Below are 19,384 nucleotides of genomic sequence, written 5' to 3' on the forward strand. Positions count from 1 at the left end.
GGAATGCAGGCAGCCTGCCTGAGCCCTGCTGCGTCACTGGACTTTTAGTGTCCCGGAGATCACGATAGTCTGGCAGAGGCTCCAGGATCAACCAGTTGAGTGCGATTGACGGGTTGGTGACCACTGAATTGTATATAATTATGGATTTATTTTTGCAGGGCCCCCTTAGCCCAAGGCCCTGGCTGCAGCCCCTAAAGCCCCTGCATTAATCTGGCCCTGGTCAGAGAGCAACAGCACTGTGACACTCATCCCAGACACTGTGACACTCATCTGACCAGGATGCAACGCTCGCTAGTGACAGCTGTCCCTGCAGGTGGGGCTGTCTCTCCCTCTGAATGGGCTGAGTGCAGGAGGAGACGCCTCGTCTCAGAGACCAGCAGGAGGACAACATGCCACAGGGGGCTGCCAATGCCCAGAAGAGGCACTTTAGTCAGGAAATGGAGATTATGGGTCAGCTGGTGTAATCTGGTACTCCATTGCTATCGTTTACAGCAAACCCGGAGCTGGCCCGGCGCGTTCACAGGGACGCTGGGGATTCCACAGACCACACTACCTGGCGAAGCAGCCGGCGGCTGCCGATTGGCTGCTGCTGCTCCCTGTCGAACCCACCACCCGCCCCACATGCTAAGCACCGCCCCCGCCCGCTGTCACGAGCCCTTCCCCGCCCCGCCCGCGGGGTCGCCCTGTGGCGCTCGGACGCCGATTGGTTCGGAACACGATGGGCAGAGATCAGCCCAGCGCGTGGAGGCGGGATTAGCTGTCCCCTCCGGGCTGGGGGGCGAGGCGCCGGGGCAGCTCTTGTAGGCGCAATAAAGCGGTTGGTGCTCCTGTTACGTGTAATCGCTCACCCTGCAACTGAGGCGAGATGCTGCGCCTACTGGATGTTGGCGGGTTCGTGCTGGAGCGGGTGGCCACGGGCAGCCCCCTCTCCATGGTGCTGGTTGCCTCCGCCTTCGTGCTGAGCCTGGGCTACCTGCTGCAGCTGGGTTTCCGGCGCCGGCCCCGGCCCGGCGAGGGGGTAGGTCCCGGGGCGGAGGAGAGGGGCCGGTAGGGTGGGGGCTGAGATGGCGGGGCCGGGAGGAGGTGTGGTGTGGTGTGCAGAGGCATTATGTGGTCGTGGGGACCCCTCGGCTGTGGGAGGGGCCGCTGCCCCAGAGCCGGGGTGACGAGGGGAGGGGGGCACCCAGCAGCAGGCTGAGCACGGGGGGGCAGAGGAAGAGGACGCCCGTTACCTTGCTCGGAGGGGAATGCTCAGCGAAACCCGCAGCGTTAAGGGGGTATCTGAGAAGAGCCTGCTGCCCTCAGCGTCCTCCGCCCCACCTAACCCTGGGGTGCCTGGGTCCACCTTGGAGCCCAAAGCCTCGGGTCGCAAGGATGCACTTAACTCCTTCTGGCTGGAGAAACCTATGTGTGCCCCTTCTGGGCAGAGAGCTGCCCCCAGGGAAGAGCTGACAGAGTCTGACTGTATGGGCAGGGCCGGCGCTTCCATTTAGGCGACCTAGGCGGTCGCCTAGGGCACCAGGATTTGGGGGGGCGGCATTTTGCTGCTCTCAGCGGCAATTCTGCAGCGGGGGGTCCTTCCGCGCTCCAGGTCTTCGGTGGCAGTTCTGTGGTGGGTCCTTCACTCGCTCCAGGACGCCGAAGTGCCCCGAAGACCGGGAGCGCGGAAGGACCTCTCCCCCCCCCCCCACGCCGCCGCACAATTGCCGACGACGACCGGGAGCGCGGAAGGACCCCCACCTAGGGCGCCAAAAACCCTGGCGCCGCTCCTGTGTATGGGTGAGGATTTGTGAAGGAATATTGTATTGGGCTTTGTTTCCAGAGAGTGACAAGCTGCACACCCTCTGGAACAGTTCCATTGGATGGGGGCACTGCCCTACCTATTGCGCAGAAGAAAGGTTTCTTTGCCTCCAAGTAGGACTGACGTTTTGGAACAAGCTTTTTAAAATGCACTTACGTGCATGGCCGTCCTTAGGATTTATGTGGCCCTACGCAGTATTATTAAACTAGCGCCCCTATGCCTGACTTTCTCTTAGCAACACAAACATAAGCTTACAGTATTGGAAAACTTGCCATGTGCACTTTATTAAGAACATCTTAATTTTGCCACCTTCACCCCCAACCTCTGCACAGTGCTGCCTTCACTCTAGCTCCTGCACTTCTCGCCTACCTGTGCCCCCAACCCCAGCCCTGCCAGTGTGACCTGCCACACCAACCCCCTGCCCAGTACCCCCTTATGTCCAGCAACTCCCATGCCCAGTGGCCCCTCACCCAGAGATCTCCACCATAGATCCCTATGCCCAGCAATCTCCCACCCACAGACCCCTGCCCAGTGCCCCTCTCACAGCCCCCCCTCCCCCACTGCCCAGCACCCCATATTCCTTAGGGATTTCAGCACCAAAAAATTAAATTCTCTGCACAATATTTTAAAATTCTGCAAATGTTGTCAATAAATAAATGTGGAGGCTCCAGCATGGCAGTAGCAAGCATAGGCCACTGGCTGCGCGTAGGTGGGAGATCATGCTGCAGCCTTCCCTCCCCTCCTAGGATAGGGACTTGGCAGTGAGGTACCTCTGTATGCATGTCAAAAAGCCACAGGGAAGCATTTTACATGATGGCTGGGATGTCAGCCATGACCCCAAATCCTTTTGAATGATAAAAAAGAAATAGCTGATACCAATGGCTGAGTCCAGCCCTCATCCAGGCCCTTGCCTGTCACCGCTCTGGGCCATCAACTCCCAAATGGCCTTTCATTCTCCCTAAAATAGAGCCTCATTGCAGCCTTATCTATTATCCAGCACGCTTCATATCTTTCCATTTACCGTATCTTTCTATTCTAGTCTCATTAACCAGTCTCCAGAAGTATTTATTTGAATCTTTCCTATCTTTGGTTAATAACAATCTCTTATCCAAAGCTGTAGGTGCCATAAAATGAGTAATGTTATGATTATTTATCCATATACGTTCTCGGCCAGTGTGAGTTGTTTAATCCAATTATTCACATAATGAATCATGAAATAAGTCAGCAGTCCTAATGCAGTATTTAATTCTTTTTTGAAGCAATCTAAATGTTAAATGAATATTCTCTTGCAGAAATACCCACCTTATATTTCGTCTAATATCCCTTTTCTTGGACATGCAGTAGCATTTGGAAAAAGTCCTATTGACTTTTTAGAAAATGCCTATGAAAAGGTGAGTCTTGCCTAATGAGTGGTTGAGTGTACCTAGGATATTCTTATTTGTTCTGCTACCTTCTGTGTTCCCAGAACCTATTTAGAATTTGGATAATTTTGAATCTCCTTGGAATGAAATGTTTACACGTTGTCTGCTAGAGTTCAATATACCATACAACCTTGATAGTGTGGGCACATTATGTAGAAATACCTCATTCTGTGGACAAGTTAATGATAGAAAGGTAAGGGAGATGTCATTTGATTAATAAAAATCTACAGAATCATAATTTCAATGGTGTCATCTTTTGTGGCGTGGCAGGTTGGACTTGGTGCCCCCTGTCCCTGTGGCTCCCAGCTTCAAGTCCTCTGGTTGGTGGAAAGTTTGTTAATGCAGTGTCTTTGGAATTGGGTCAAGCTGGATATCATTCGAAAGCCTTTTCTTCCAAAAACACAATGATACCAAACATAATAAACCTAGAACAATTATATAGATATGTAGTTGAGAAAAAATATTTAAAAATTAACATTTTGAATTATACTTTGACATAGGGATGCATTGCTTACATAAAAAAGACATTGATCTTTGGTAATTCTGGGTAAGTTGGCCTTGATATGTAGAACTGAAAACATTTATTCATCAAAGTCATCATCAGTGTTGTCACCAAGTAGGGCATCATTGCTAGACATGTTGTCACATTGATCCTCATCCACACCGTACGCGCACATCTATGTACAAGAGAGGCTACTGGTCAAACATTTGCAAAGTGGTAGGCATCTGGTCTTTTCACACGAAAATTTGATTAGCTGAATGATGGATTCAGCTAATGCATGGTATATTGCACAAAACTGGTGTGATCAGTTCATCCACCAAGACCATACATGCCCGATAGGGAAGTGTAGTTTTGGATTAGCTCAATCATCCCATCCCAGTACTTTATAATTTTGCCTTCTTAATAACAGGTTGTGACAAACCACGGTACAGTCCAGACTAATGGGTAGTTGCATCACCCCTTCCCTCTAGTTGGGGTGATCTTTACAATGTTCTGCTGCTGTAGCTTCTCTGCCTGGGTTGCTCAGAAACAGTACTTCTGGGGGAATTCTGCATCACTGTGCAATGCAGAATTTGCGCAGAATTAATGTTCTGTGCAGAATTTCATTTTTTCCTGCGGAATTGGCGCTGCAGAGCTGCTGGCTGCCACTAGGGACCTCTGAAGCCCCGAGAGCCTCACTCCCCAGCTTGCAAATAGAGGACACTGCCAGGGGGAGGTGGAGGTGAAGGGTACAGCTGCAGTTTCCAGCATGCCCTGGAGGCGTGTGGGAAACTCTGTACAAGCCTGGAAGCCAGCATCATGTTGTTTCTCCCTCTGTATTCCTGGGCTCTGGGGACGGAGGGGGTGTAGGTGTCTGAGCTTGGGGGCACCCTGCAACTGGGTTCTGGGAAGGGAGGAGTGGGGTGTCTGGCCCCACGGCTGGACTCTGGGCGGGAGGGGATGTGGGTGTCTGGCCCTGCAGCTGGGCTCTTAAGAGGAGCCAGAAATCCACTCCTCCAGCCCCCCCCAGCTGTATGCCCCCCTCCAGCTCCCACTTCCCCTGGCAGTGTCCTCTATTTGTTAGCCTTGGGGGAGCAGGGCAAAAAAAACGAGTTCCCTTCAAGATGTGCTCAGCTGGCATGCATGATGCACCCAGACTGAGGCGCTCAATAAAAGCATAACAGAGAAACCGGAACTGGGTTGTCCTAGGTGTTTCTTTAACTCTCTACTCCTGGCGGAATGTTTTTTGTTGTCTGTATTGTTACAGACATACTTGCTGATAGGCATTTTGAAATAAATTACCAAAATAATTGAAACTGGCATGACTATATTTTTATTTTGACAAATATGCAGAAGTTTATTAACTACAAAGAGATTTTAAGTGAGTACAAGTAATGAGACATAAGTCAGCAATGATTACAAGAAAAATAAAGATAAAATGTTTACTAATACTTAACTTAACAAGCTACCTTAGATTCAAAGCAAGTTTTCTCACTACATTCTTCAGCAAATTACTGACCAAACACCTATGCTGCTTCCTTTGTCCTTCAGATGCCGTGACTATGATGGGCAGAGAGAGAGAAGGTGTCTTGGGGTGTCTCCCCTTCCTTTTTATAGTCCTCTCCCTGCTTTAAGAAGCATTTTCAGCTAGGAGCATGGTGACAGGCAGTTTGTGTGGGTGGGAACTCTGTTTCTTTGCTAAGATGTAGATTTTTCACCCAAGCCCTCTTTCCTGCCAAAGAATAGCCACTTAACAGGTAATGGCTCATTGGCCTTGTTTACACCGGGCCAAGGCATCAGCTTGCTGTTTGTCTGCGAGGAACTTTTTGGCCACTCCCTAGACTTGGATCATGTATTAATAACACCATAGAATGGAATCTTATAACTTTACATACAATGTTGCCATACATATTTTACCAGGATAATAATGACCAGCAAATTATGTGTTTTCAAATGACACCTCACAAGACCTACTTTGTGCAAAGATAATTACAATAGCAGACACAGAAGTACGTTCTGTTACACAGGTATAAATGCACCCGTTATCAGTGGCAATTTTTATCTGTCTGCTTTTTGGAAAACATCCACCAGTGTAGGTCTGCCATGTGTCGTAATGTTGATTTTTAAACATTTTGTCGAATATGTATCTACATAATTGTTCTAGGTTTGTCATGTTTGGTACCATTGTGTTCATGGGTTGAGCTGGGTATCATTTCTCCCTTTTCCAATGACACTGTATTATCAACTTTTCCACCAACCGGAGGACTGGGAGCTGCAGAGGCAAGGGGCAGTGAGTCCCCACCTCCCAAGCCGTAAAGGATGACACCATTGAAATTGTGATACTGTAGATTTTTACAAATCAAATGACATGTCCCTTGCCTTTCTGTCATTAGTTTGCCAATGGAATTCCACATGCTCCCAGGCTATGACTGAAACAGAGTCACATCCCTGGATTTCAATTGTGGATGTGACCCGATTTCAAAGAAGTGTACATATAGTTGAGGGAAGCCTACCAGTGGATTCACTCGTTATCCAATGAGCTATTTGAATTACTTACCTTAACATTTGTTGGTATTACTCAGGCTCTCTTTCTCAGTCTCTTCCTTGCTGATAATCTTGGGTCATGTTAAGAGTTCAGCATATGACTGGGCCACTACCCTGACTACTTGAAGAATTTGAGTGTCTGTTGTAAACTATGAATAATTGGGTGTTCAACTGCACCAAGATTTTTACTAGCCCAGGGAAAATATGAAATGATACTTATCTTGTACTCGTAGTGTCTGACTTATGTCAGAAGAAGGCTTAACGGTTAGACTTTCTGGAACCACAGGCTTGATTCATGGTACTATTGATTTCATGCTTGTGAAATGGACAAACTTAATATGCACTTCACTTCATGGGGATTTGGTCAAAGAAAACCTTAAAGTAGAGTTGGTTGTATTTTATTGGAAAGTACTGGTTTGTTAAACCCAAAAACTCTCATGAAAGTGATTTGGGTTTAAAATTTCAACATCCAGCTTGCTATACCATGATTTCCAGGCTATATGTCCAGGAGCCTGAAAGCCCTGGCAGATCCAACTGGAGCTCTCAGGACTTAGTCTCCATGGCAGGGAGCCTGGAAGCCCAGATTCTAGTGGGGGCTTAGCTTCTGATTTCTGAAGCAAGGAGCCTGGAAATCCTGGGGGTTCTCAAAGGTTCCAGGCTCTCTGCTGTGGAAGTCTCTACCTCTCTACGTCCAAGTCCCCTTACTATTTCTGTGGTTTCACACATTCCTGTTTTAAAGAAGGTCTTTCCCCTGTTGTGTAAAAACCCCTGCACAAATGAAAATGGAAACTGACTCATTAGACACAAAATGCAACCAAGTAAACAGGAAAAACACAAATCCTTTATTTATAATCTTGGATATTACCTCATAAATATATTTGGGAAAATCCGATTTAAGTTTGATTTAAGGTATTCATGTCCCATTAAGTGATTTTTTTTTTAGTCACTTCTTGTAAGAGTAGGGGCGTGTGCTTATTTCCTTTGGTCAAACTTCTCCCCTCTGACCTCTCCTCTTCTTCCCCAATGTGTAGTGCAAGCTATGCATCAGTTGTCTAGTTGGCTGCTGTCCTCCTTTCCCACCTGAGAGGTGGCTGCACTCCAGTAGTATTGTGAGCATATAGATTTGAAGCAATTAAAATCTGAAAGGTTCTTCATAAGGATAAAAAAATTTTAACTTTCCAAATTCTCATTATTTTAAACTAACTTGTCCTTTCCCCCCTCAGTATGGGCCTGTGTTTAGCTTCACTATGGTGGGCAAGACGTTTACCTACCTACTGGGTAGCGATGCTGCTGCTCTAATATTCAACAGTAAAAATGAAGACCTGAATGCAGAGGATGTTTACTCTCGACTGACCACACCAGTCTTTGGCAAGGGAGTTGCTTATGATGTACCTAATCCGGTATGTATTTAGAGTACAAAGTCAATTAAACATCTAGGGTGCAGATCAAATCCTGACAAGGTTGCCATGAACTGTTTGCCCTATATGACGGGGATTGACAATATCAGTGAAATTCTGGTAGCGTGGTTTGCCAACACAGTTGCTGATTTTGATTGTTAGGCATAGAGTAACCAAAGACTGAACGCATTTAGGCTCTGGTATTGTTTTTTATATGGCCATCTACTGGTTTGGACAATACACGGGGGTTAGACCTTCTCCTTCCACCACAGTGGAAAACTAGCAGCTTTGTCTTCTTTGTTTTCCTTCCTCCTTTGAGCTTATACTTTCTGAGTGCTTTTAACCTAAGAGCACCTTTAGGCTCATTCCTTGCCATGGGAGCTTCAGAGTGAGATTTTTTTTCTACGGGCCTATTTGTACATACAAATGTGAGGCGGTACCACCTCCCCAAGCCACTCTGATAGATCTAGTACTAGAGAGAGGGACTAAGTGCTTAGTGGGTTTTCTTTACAAAACCTTGCACTTCTGCCCTCACCAGCAGGTGGTATTGAGTCTCCTCAGTGCAGCAGACAGCAAGCAGCATAACACCTCTCTGTTACCTCTACCGTCTTTGCCTTGTATTCTTGCAGAGGTTGAGACTGGAGAGGAAGGCAGCAGACCTTCCTCCCTGACTATGGGAGGATGGAGGACTGCACAAGGTGGAAGCTGAGTGTTTGAGGATGATAGTTATCTAATGTGCTAGGAATGGCTGCATGCTTCAGAAGCATATTCCCATTCTAGAGAGGGATAGTGGTGGCATACATAAACTGCTATGGAGGAAAAGAGAAAGTTAGAACCATGAGGCCTTCAGAATCCTTTCATTCTTGAAGAGCCAGATAAACTAAGGCTGACTGGCTCCAATAATTTTAATCAAACCAGTAGGTGGCTGTATATTTGCCATGCTGAAAGTAACAAGGTGGAATACTTTTGCAGATTGCCCACAAGTTCATTTCAGAATGGAACAAGAACATGGAACTTGCTGCCAGATGAAATAAGTGTTTGCTAACCTCACTATTCAGAGCTAAATGCTAAACTCCCCTCTTCAACCAAGCTGTCCAATACTATCCCCATTCTAAGATGCACTTTTAAAAACCCATAAGCTGTTGTCTTGGTGGCTGGGAAGGATAAGTGAGTGTTTGTGTGGGTTTTTTTCTGGGTTTTTTGGAACCTATGAAGCTCCCTGGGAAGAGGCAATGAGTTGAATGGATAGATAGAAGTTAGTTAAAATCTGAAAGAAGTATAGACAGAATATTGACTTAATGACTAACAAATGTTGACCTGAAGAGGTTTGCCGAGGAGTTGCTCCAAATATGAAAGTAAACTGCAATGGCACTTGAATTTCTTTCTAGATAATAACGCTCAATTGCTGAAGCTTTTGAGTGTGGAAAAAGATTTAAAAGCTTTAATTATAATTTAATGACACAATGTTCATGTTCTGAAAGCAATAAGAACAGGATTTAAGTGTATCCTAGAATGCAATTCCACACATTTGCCAGTTTCCATTCATGATAGAAGAATCTAGACTTGCTCTTGAAAATATAGTAGAAGCTTATGTTGTCAGGAACTCACTTCCATCAGTAGTTCAACTACCAACCAGGATTTCAGTTTTCAGTATTTTGTTCTTTATGTACAGTAATTTTGTAAAATTAAAATAAAATTCCCCACTACTAGTGACAGTGACCTGAGTTGAAAACCTCCCAGCATTTATAATTTAGCTAAAAGTTCAATAACATGAATTTCCAGATTAGGTCATAGTATTGATTTAGGTTTTTTTAATATTACTTGCTCTATCTGGCTTCATTCCCAAAATATGGAGTAGCAGTAAGAGCCTGAAGCAGAACAGGATAAGAAAGCTTCAGCTGGTATAGAGTACAGCAGCCCATCTGCTTGGAAATAATCCCAGTACTCTGCTTTTCAAGATAGGCCCTTCTTCTTGAGGGGTTGCTTCTCACTCAGACCGTAATTTTCAGCAACAGCTACCTTACACCAGTGCTATGAAACTTGGTCAGTGGGATACTTGTTAACATGGATAGAACTGTCACAAGAGCTAGACTCAGACTTTGGAACTTAAACTCACAAAATATAAGAATGACCATTGATTGTGCTTTCAGAACTAAATGCCAAACCCATTTCTTTGAGTGAGCTTCCTCATATGCTACATGAAAATTAGGAGAGGAAGGAGCTTGCTACTTTTTATGCCACTGCAGGTGAAGAAGGGAGGGAGGTGGGTTTTTTGTGTGTGTGTGTGTGTGTGTGTGTGTGTGTGTGAGAGGTGCATATACTACACTGAAAACCATGTAAGTATCTAGATCAGTGGTGTCCAACCTCTTCACCCTGAACAAGGTCAAGGGGCCCAATATTTTTGGGAAGAAAATCTTCCCTGTTCCACCAGCTCCTATGTCTCCAGGGCGAGAAGGAAGAATGAGTGAAGTATGTTGTGCTCTAGCTATTCCCAGGTGGCATATAATCTCTTGTGGTTCTCTGTCAGATTGGAGTGTCCTCAGGCAACTTGTGCCCATGCTGCTCTAACCTGGGTTGGTGCAGAGAATTGGGGAGGTCCCCTCTGCTTTGCCCTGGATTGTGTGGGGGCCATCCTTTGCTAGGCACTCTGCTAGGCTTACACACCCATTTGAGCTTCCTTCCTGCTCTCCCTGGGGCTCCCAGGCAGTGTGGGAGCTGCTGAATAGCTCTAGCACAGGAGGGATAGAAACTGTCTGGTGCACTCCTGGGTTACAGAGCTGCTCATGGGGCTACAAGGAGAACTTTCTGAGGCAGATGGTAAGGCGGTGCTCCCTACCTTCTCTCTGTAGCAACAGGAATTATACAAACACTTCAGATAAAACTGCAGGGTACAGCTCAGGGAACACTTTCCTAATCAAATCCAGTTTAACTAAACGGTCCTTGACCACAGACTGGACACCACTGACCTAGATAAACAGCTTCCACAATCTGAGCAGGACCTCACCTAGTGCATACATCTTAGCCTAAATTCATGTTTTAAAAACATGTTGGGCAACCTTCTATCTGTTGGGTTACCTCAGTTCTCTAGAGAATGGGGTAGGAGGAGCTTTGGGAGACAAAGGCATAAATTGTCTCCGTTCTGGTGGAATGAGCAGTTTAATCCATAAATCGTATCCAGACTAGTGGACACACTGACAAATTGAGGATATGTTTGTGTCATATTGTGAGCTTTTGTCTTCCATTTTGTTTTGTGAACTCCATTTCTTTTCGGTGCTATATTTTGGAGGACCTTCATTATATATTGCAACCTCCTTTGTGGGTTACAGCATCTCTTCTTTAGCGGAGGCTTGACGCCTTGTTGAATGACTGTCTGAGAAGCTGGCACTGAGCAATATAGTTCCATCAACCTTGAATGAATTCCATGCTGGAATAAAGGGTTTTGTACTGTTAGGGCCACTGACTTTGAATGACTCTAATCTACATACACAGACATGATGTGTTGGTGAATGTGGTAAGGAGGAGAACCTGGAACCCCCCAGGAAGCATATGGCTGGGAGATCTGCAGTTTGGTCAGGTGGTGGACAGCCAGAGAAAGGGGTCATACTATTTTAAACCAGGGATGCTTCTCTAAAGAGGCAGTTCACTGTCACATACCAAAAGAAAAAGGCTGGAGGTGAGAGAGGACAGGAGGGGCTGCCTAGCCTAAGGATGTGGACCAATCCCAGGACTTTCAGGAAGGATGAAATCAGACTTGGGATGGGGGAGGGACTTCATTATTTTCTAAAGATCTGTAACTAGTGTGTGTTAAGAGTGAAGTGTGTGTGTGTGGCTAAGAAATTCCTTTGGTAAGCCCCTGTTTCTTGTTTTCCTGCTGACAGGGTTAACTAAGCAACCACCTTCCAGGTGGACCCTGAGAGTATGTATCTAAGGAACTGGGGGGCTCAAGAGGTGCGAGGAACTGTTTCTGGGATTTAAAGTGGCTGGGCTACAGAGCCCCACATCCAAAGGAAAGGGTGCAGATATGAGGTCTGCACCTGTGTATGTGAATTAGAGACTAACTGTAGGAACAGTGACCAGTCACTGTCCAGACCAGGGGGCTTAAAAGCACATGGGGGTCCAGTGATTAGATTCAGTCACAACAGACTGGTGTCCATCCAGAGAAGGAGACTAGGCCAGGTTGTTACAGATAATTTAGGAAAAATAGTTTCTTTTTCTGTAATCCTAATTTTCACCCATAGCAGGCCACTTGGAACAGGACTGTGGCTTGATGGTGGAAATTAGTGGATATGCTTGGACTTCTGCTTCTGGGTTTTTGTTTTTATGACAAAGAGCATGTCTGTCTGTTAACCATGTTCTTTATAACATGACAGTTATTTAAAATTATATAGACAAGGTGGGTGAGGTAATATGTTTTATTGGACTAACTTCTGTTGATGAACGAGACAAGCTTTTGAGATTACACAGAGCCCTTTTTCAGATCCTGTGTAACCTTGAAAGCGTATCTTTTTCACCAACAATATAACTACCTCACTAGTCTTATTTCACTAATATCCTGGGACCAACATGGCTATAAAAACACTTCCCATTATGTGTAAGACTGTCAGTTATTGTGGTCAGTACTAGTTTGGCAGGAAAAAACTGGGATGCATGTTGCATAATAAGTTAAAGTTGCCCTAGTGAGTATGTCATGTGCTACGCTATGGATATCAAACTTTTTTTGAAAGCGAGGACATAATTCTGATTGATTATGGTTGTGGCTAGGATATAAATTCAAGACTTCATACTTCATACTTCCCACAGTGCAGAGTGGACTGTCCACAACATGAGTAAGACGTTTGCACAGAGATTAAAGGGGGAATATGGTCTCTATGTAGCATCTGAAGTTTTTGTTCATTTGCCTTATTGTCACATTCATTAGGAAGAAAATGTTCTCCTTTAAGCCCATTGCTGTTTCTGCTCATTATTTCTCTTTTTTTCTTTTTCTCTCCCTCTTCCTGGTCTTTTGAGTCTCTAGTCTTTTCTCTGTAAAATTCCCACCTGCTTCCTCATTCCATCCATTAAAATGATCACTGATTAAAATAGTTTACTGGTGACAATGAAGTGTCATTTTTAAGTGGGTATTCCAGCCAGATTAATAAAATACAGCCTCCCTGTGCTATGGGGCAAGGCCACAGAGCCCTGTCCTGTCTTTCAACAGCCCTGTAGAGAGGGCAGCAGTAGTGTGGTGTACTTATGCTTGTGGTGTGAGCTGCTAGTACACCCAGCGTTTCTTGGTGCCTTAGGGTACGTCTTCACTACCCGCCGGATTGGCGGGTAGCAATCGATCTATCGGGGATCGATTTATCGCGTCTTGTCTAGATGCGATAAATTGATCCCCGAACGCGCTCCCCGTCGACTCCGGAACTCCACCAGGGTGAGAGGCGGAAGCGGAGTCGACGGGGGAGCCGCGGTCATCGATCCCGCGCCATGAGGACGGGAGGTAAGTCAATCTAAGATGCGTCAACTTCAGCTACGCTATTCTCATAGCTGAAGTTGCGTATCTTAGATTGATTTTCCCCCTAACCCCCCCCCAGTGTAGACCAGCCCTTAGAGGAGGTCTGTCTGTGAGGCCATGGTCCAAACCCCTTCCACATTGGTAAGCAATTGCAGGGCTGTAGTAAGAAACATATAAGCTTCAAGAAATACTATTGCATAGTAATTGCTGGCATACAGCTCCCTACCTTTCCCTAGTGGCCTCAAGATATATCTGTTTCTTGCTTTTAAAGGAAATGCACCACCTATGCACTACCTGAAGCACTGCTGCAGTTCTTGGAAATTGATAATCTTAGCATGCTGTACTGTTCGCCAGCAAGACTGCTCTTTATCTACCCAGTTAGTGGGTAACTAGGCTGAATATGTAAGCTTAATACAATACCAAGTGGATCTTCTGTCCCTTTCTGCAGTCAAACCACGGAATTTGACTCCAGTGTGTGAATTAACTGCTATATAGTAACTTTCTTGGTATGCCCTATCAATGAGAGATTCCATTCACTAATGGACTAGTTAATATTTGTAATTATTATAGTTATTGGGCTAGTTATATTTTTGCTTTGAAAACTACATGATGCTAGAAAAATGGTAATTTAACTATAACTGAATACATGAAGAGTATGCTAGTGACTGTTATTTTCTCGGGGTGGGTGGGCACACTGAGATTGCTCAGTCAGGGCAAACCCCAAAGAACAGGGCAGACGATCCCCAAAGATGGTGGTTATTCTAATACTTGGATTCACCTAGGGTTACCATATTTTAAGTGTCCAAAAAGAAGACACTCCACGGGGCCCCGGCCCTGCCCCAACTCCGCCCCCAGCCCCCCCCCTTCCCCTTCCTGGCCCCAGCCCCGCCCAACTCCGCCCCTTCCCCAAAGTCCCTGCCCCAACTCTGCCCCCTCCCCTGAACGCTTTGCCCTCCTGCTCCTCCCCCTCCCCTGCTTCCTGCGAACATTTGATTTGCGGGAAGCCTGAAGCAGGCAGGCAGCAGGTAAGCTGGGGATTCGGCTGGGGGGGGGGCGCGAGGAGGTGTGGACCAGTCTGGCCCCCCCGGCCGAGCGGCTCCCTCTGGTGGCCGGCTCTGGCCCCAGCATCTCTGGCCCGGCTCGGCTCGGGCCCTGGGGCGCCGGCCCCGGGCCCGGGCCCGGCCCTGGCCCTGGGCGAGCGGCGCCGGGCGGCGGCCAAGCAGCCCCGGTCCCAGCGGCTCTGGCCGGCTCGGCTCGGGCCCCGGTTCCGGCTGAGCAGCTCCGGCCCGGCCCTGGGTGAGCGGTGCCGGACGGCGGCCGAGCAGCCCCGGTCCCAGTGGCTCCGGACGGCTTGGGCCCCGGTTCCGGCCGAGCAGCTCCGGCCCCGGCCCTGGGCGAGCGGCGCCGGCCGAGCCGGCCCGGCTTGGCTCCGGCCCGGCTCCGGCCCGGCTCGGCTCCGGCCCGGCTCAGCTCAGGCCCCGGTTCCGGCCGAGTGGCTCCGCCCCGGCCCCGGCCCCGGCCCCGGCCCCAGCCCTGGCAGAGCGAGCGGCGCTGGCCGGCAGCCGAGCACCTGCCGGCCCCAGCAGCTCCGGCTCCGGCCCCAGCGGCTCCAGCCCGGACCCAAGCCCCACGACTCCTCCCTCCCTATTTTTCCGAACATGTCCGACTTTTTGGAATTTCCTCCCAGACGGGGACTTGAGGACCAAAAAGCCGGACGTGTCCGGGAAAATCCGGACGTATGGTAACCCTAATTCACCAAGCCAGCAACAAAACAGCTTCTACAATACCTCACTGGTTGCCCAGAAGCCAAAACCACAGTTCCCTTAAAGCAGAGGTGGGCAAACTATGGCCTGCGGGCTACATCCGGCCTGCGGGACCCTCCTGCCCGGCCCCTGAGCTCCTGGCCTGGGAGGCTCGCCCCCGGCCCCTCGCCTGCTGTTCCCCCTCCCCTGCAGCCTCAGCTCACTGCTCTGCCGGTGCAATGCTCTGGGTGGCGGGGCTTTGAACTCCTGGGGCAGCGCAGCTGCAGAGCCACGGCATGACCCAGTGCTCTGTGCTGTGCGGTGGCGTGGCTGGCTCCAGCCAGGCAGCACGGCTGCCTGTCCTAGTGCTCTGGGCGGCACGGCTGTAGCACCGCCAGCCACCGGTGCTCCAGGCAGTGTGGTAAGGGAGCAGGGAGGGGTTGGATAGAGAGCAGGGGAGTTCGGGGTGGGGGTCAGGGTGTGGGGGTGTGGATAGCGGTCGGGGCGGTCAGAGGGCGGGGAACAGGGGGGTTAAATGGGGCACGGGTCCCGGGGGGCAGTCAGGAAGGAGAGGAGGGGTTGGATGGGGCAGCAGGAGGCAATCAGGGTCGGGGTTCCGGGGGTGGTCAGGAGACAGGGAGCAGGAGGGTGGTAGTGGATGGGGTAGGGGTCCCGGGGGGCCATCAGGGAACAGGGTGGGGTGGGGTGGATGAGTCAGGAGTCCTGGGGGGGGCCGTCAGAGTGAGAAACGAGGGGGTCGGATAGGAGGCGGGGTGCAGGCCACGCCTGGCTGTTTGGGGAGGCACAGCCTCCCCTAACCAGCCCTCCATACAATTTCAGAAACCTGATGGGTCCCTCAGGCCAAAAAGATTAGGCCTGAATAAAGACTGGGAGTGGTTGGGTCATTACAAAACCTAAACTTAATTTCCCCAATACTAATTTCTCCCTACTGTTACTCACACCTTCTTGTCAACTGTCTGTAATGGGCCACTCTCTTACCACTTCAAAAGTTATTTTTCCTCCCTTGGTATCCTGCTGTTAATTGATTTATCTCGTTAGACTGACCTAACCCTTGGTAAAGCAAACCCCATTCTTTCATGTATTTATACCTGCTCCTGTATCTTTTACTTCATACATCTGATGAAGTGAGTTCTAGCCCACGAAAGTTTATGCCCAAATAACCTTGTTAGTCTCTAAGGTGCCACAAGGACTCCTCGTTTTTTTTTTTTTTTTTTTTTTTTTTATAGACGATATTATTACACCCAAGTTTCATCTAAATGTTAATATTCCCTTTTGATCTCTGAATCAATACAGTGTAGTAATGGACAGGAACCATCTGGTTACATGATTAACCTCTAACAAGATGTAAGTAAACACATAAAATTAGTAATTACCTCTAATTCTGTAACGATACATGGTTCCATTTCAAAGCTCTAGTTTATCTGACATGGCTTTGTTATAAGGAATGGCCCTAATTACCATTTATGTACTCTTGTAATATGTCTTTAAAGTTTGAATTCAGGTCATTTAGCCTGCTAGTTGCTTAATCCTTTCTGGCTCAGTGTTGCAACACTTAGTTAACATTTTCAGATTTGGGTGCCTAAAGTTAGGCACTAAATAAGTGGCTTAATTTTCAAAAGATGCCAAGCATCTGCAGCTCCCACTGAAGTCCATAGGATCTGCAGGTGCTGTTTAGCTATTTGAGTGACTGAAGTTAGGAACTCTATTTAACTCTGAAAATGTTAGCCAAATGTAGTGTCAAACTTTAATATAGAATATGGTAAATGAGTTTTGCTTTGACTCTAAGAGATTTGCAACTCCATCACAGTATTGTTGCAGTTTGGATGTCCTTAAGCAAGCATTCTTACTTGAAAACCAAAGTAGCTAAACTCAAATGGAATTTCAGGTTTATAGTTTAGGGTGTGGTGTTTTGTTTTTTTTTAATTTGGTTTTGGAATTTGTAAAAAGTGTGTAGTAGATTTTAGTCCTAATCTTGATTTCATTTTACTTTCGTTTCTAGAAGGTTCTCCCTGTGACTTCTATTTTTCTATTTCTGTCTTTTCTGTTTTAGTACCACTTGCAATACGCTGTTAATGACTAAACTGTAATTATGTACCTCATGTTCTATACCTCTAATATCTTAACCCTTGCAGGTATTTTTGGAACAAAAGAAAATGCTAAAAACTGGGCTGAATATAGCTCAGTTTAAACAACACGTACCTGTAATTGAAAAAGAAACAAAGGAGTACTTCAAATCCTGGGGAGACAGTGGAGAAAGAAGTAAGCAAGATCAGATGCTTTGTGTGTTGAAAAGTTACACTGACGGGAGTGCATGAGAAGTAGACAAAACTAGCTTCATATGACAGTATTTTGATCTACTTGAACATTTTTAATAGAAAGGAAAGACAGGTCCAACTGTATCAGACATTCCATGCTCAAAAGAACCAGGTACAAAGCATGTTCTTTGCCTACTTAAAGCTCAAGGGAGGATGAAGCCACTCACAAAGTTAGTAGTAGGTTGTAAAGAGCTAATTTGCTCTTGGCTTCGTAGTCTCTGCCTATTTGTCCCCAAACTAACAGTTCAGGCTGCATTAGGATAGTTTTGCAAGGGTTAGGCCACTTGTGCCTAATATCTTCACTGTTAAACCAGCAACTCAACATTTTTAAATGTTGTTATTCCCTTGTTCCAGAATCATGATCAATAACGCACATCCTCTTTAAAGAAACAGACTATTTGTACTTCCTTAACTAAAACAGTCTGACTTAAGCCAAATTAGATTAAAAATTAATAAGAAAAAATAGACCCCACCTGTCCATTTTATTAGTGAGCGTTTATTCCCAAACTTCATTGATTTGAATAGGGCTGCTTCATTATGAGCATGTTACTTCTGTGCCACTGTGCAATGCAGAATTTGTGCAGAATTAATGTTCTGTGCAGAATTTCATTTGTTCCTGCAGAATTGGTGCTGCAGAGCTTCTGGCTGCCACTAGGGGCCATTGAAGCCCACAGAGTCTGACTCCCCAGCTCACAAATATAGGACACTGCCGGGGGCAGGGGAGCTGGAGGCTTCCCAGCAGTTACAATTCCCAGCATGCCCTGAAGGAAGGAGGCAGCGTACAGGAAACTCCATACAAGCTCAGGACCCAGCATCTGGCTGTTTCTCTTCCTGGATCCCTGGGCTCTGGGGGTGGAGGTGGTATGGGCCGGGGGGAGGGAGGCCACTCCATAGCTGGGCTTTTGGGGGTGGGGTGGGGAGGGAGTGCATGTGTCAGGTCCTGCGACTCCCTCCAGCACCCCTAGATACCTCCCCCAGCTCCCCTTCCCCAGCAGTGTCCTCTGTTTGGGAACTTCTATATGGTAACCCTATGGGGGCAGGGAGAACAAACAAGAATCTACTAAAAGACCAGAAGGGCAGAGTTTTCCCCAAAATATGCCCAGCTGGCACATGTGACACATCCAGACTGAGGCGCCCAACAAAAGCATAACAGAGAAACAGGAACTGGATTGTCGTAAGGGTTTCTTTAACTCTCCACTCCTGGAGGAATTTCTTTTGTTGTCTGTATTGTTACAGACATACTTGCTGATAGGTATTTCTAAATAAATTACCAAAATAATTGAAACTGGTGTGATTATGTTATTTTGACAACTAATATATGCATAATTTTTAATTTTTTGGTGCAGAATTCCCCCAGGAGTAGCATGTGCATGAGTAAGAATTGCACAGTTGGACCCACAGAATAGAAGATGGTTATGATTGAATTACTTGTGTTTCTAGAGCAGTCTATAAAACTGTCAGATTTATCAGCAGAATATTTTTTATTGCTGCTCACTTCTTTTCTGACAGCATGAGCAGTCTTTGTCCAACCCCCCTAAATGTGACGTTACTCTTTTCAGGGAATGTCTGTTTACATACGCCCTAAGTTTATCTGTGAAAGATGTAGGATTGTACAGAAGCAACTTCTTTTCCTGATAACTGTTGACACTTTTTTTGGATCCTTTCCAAATAAAAGAGCTTTCCTCAAACATAGCCAAATTTTTCCATCTTTCCTTGCTTGTATATTGGAGTAGCTCAGCAAAAACACTCACATCACTGATGAAGTTAACAATGCCTTGTTTTTGTATCCTTTGTTGAATTTGTTATTGTCATCTAAGACCCCAGGAAGTCTCTCTTCCTCTGTACTACAGGCCATGATGGATTGTCAGTATGGTCCAATCTACCACAAAAGTGGTGGATTAAAGAACAGATAAAGAGGTTTTTCATCAAGCTAGACACAACAATGACTAACATGCAGACCAATCCCCCAAAATGCAAAATAATAAGAGCCTCTCTAGCTCCTTAACCTGAACTGCCCATAAATTTGGTCTCTTGGGGTCATTCTCCGTGAACCAGCTGCCACTCCCTTCCTCAGTGCTGTCTTCCCTACAGCTCACTAGTAAGTGAGGAGTCTGTATTTTAAAGACCCCAGACTCCTTCCTCTTTTCCCAGCATGTTTTGTCACATAA

At 46.9% G+C, this 19,384-nt stretch overlaps 1 protein-coding gene across 1 annotated transcript in view; it reads left to right on the forward strand.

Annotated features, from left to right (window-relative positions):
- The first annotated feature begins 927 nt into the window (after positions 1 to 927).
- The window catches only part of LOC135873576 (lanosterol 14-alpha demethylase), a 32,871-nt gene continuing 14,414 nt past the window's right edge, over positions 928 to 19,384 (forward strand). The window contains exons 1-4 of the mRNA XM_065398193.1: positions 928 to 1,018; positions 3,094 to 3,192; positions 7,471 to 7,647; positions 17,034 to 17,160. Of these exons, the coding sequence (XP_065254265.1) occupies positions 932 to 1,018; positions 3,094 to 3,192; positions 7,471 to 7,647; positions 17,034 to 17,160 (490 nt within the window). The 5' untranslated portion in view covers positions 928 to 931. The remainder of the gene's footprint in view (positions 1,019 to 3,093; positions 3,193 to 7,470; positions 7,648 to 17,033; positions 17,161 to 19,384) is intronic.

This window comes from Emys orbicularis, chromosome 2, assembly GCF_028017835.1.
Source record: "Emys orbicularis isolate rEmyOrb1 chromosome 2, rEmyOrb1.hap1, whole genome shotgun sequence".
In the NCBI taxonomy this organism is placed as follows: Eukaryota; Metazoa; Chordata; order Testudines; family Emydidae; genus Emys; species Emys orbicularis.